Source organism: Limulus polyphemus, unplaced genomic scaffold, assembly GCF_000517525.1.
Source record: "Limulus polyphemus unplaced genomic scaffold, Limulus_polyphemus-2.1.2 Scaffold7876, whole genome shotgun sequence".
Taxonomy (NCBI): Eukaryota; Metazoa; Arthropoda; class Merostomata; order Xiphosura; family Limulidae; genus Limulus; species Limulus polyphemus.
In genome coordinates, this window is record NW_013673486.1 from 17,330 (window position 1) to 18,122 (window position 793).

A 793-nucleotide genomic window follows, 5' to 3' on the forward strand; every position below is an offset into this window, starting at 1 on the left:
AACTTATGATGACATTGGTATCCCCAAATTCATGTTGTAACAAAGTTTTCACACACAGCATTTTGGAACAAGTCCAAGGCACAACACAAATTCTAATTTACTATCAAACTTACCTTACACTAATTATGAGCAATAAGGATACATTCGGATAAATCCTACACGAGTTCCAATTGCTATTAGGTTCAACTTTGGATCCCAAGCAAAAGAACTTGGTTGGTGGGTGAAGCCATGTGGAATAAGCTGTAAAAAGATGGACCAATAAAATAACTTGTATTTCTAAAGTATCCTTAATTTTGTACAGGTTTCTAGAAATATATGAAAATACTGCCATATATCTTACAATATCTCTGAAGCTTTCAATACAGAACTTTATACTGGATAGATTGAAGTACTAAATACAGGTTGGAGAAGGTAAACAGTTCACTTAAGCATTTTAAGAGAAGATTGGATTTTAAAATGAGGGTTGGACATAAGGAAAATTGGATCAACTACGTGGGACAAACGTTATAATCCCAAGAAATGAAATAATAGTCCCTTGATATAATCTGCAGAGAAATGAAATTACTCTTAATTCAAAGTGTAGTCACTTTCCTGCTTTTATACATCTGTATAATATTGTTTACAGACAACATGCAAGGAATTATTTAAAGATACCATTTATATTGTGCTGTTTTACATAGTACTATCTTCAGATACTGGCACTTTAACAGCCATAGTGTGTGTGTGTGTGTGTGTGTGTGTGTGTGTGTGTGTGTGTGTGTGTGTGTGTGTGTGTGTGTGTGTGTGTGTGTGT

General features: G+C 34.2%; 1 protein-coding gene across 1 annotated transcript in view; it reads right to left on the bottom strand.

Annotated features, from left to right (window-relative positions):
• LOC106474932 (lethal(2) giant larvae protein homolog 2-like) overlaps positions 1 to 714 on the bottom strand; it is a gene marked incomplete at its 3' end in the record, with an annotated part of 17,166 nt that extends 16,452 nt beyond the window's left edge. The window contains exons 1-2 of the mRNA XM_022403190.1: positions 697 to 714; positions 143 to 276 (exon numbers count right to left, since the gene is read on the bottom strand). Of these exons, the coding sequence (XP_022258898.1) occupies positions 143 to 276; positions 697 to 714 (152 nt within the window). The remainder of the gene's footprint in view (positions 1 to 142; positions 277 to 696) is intronic.
• Between the last annotated feature and the right edge of the window lie 79 nt (positions 715 to 793).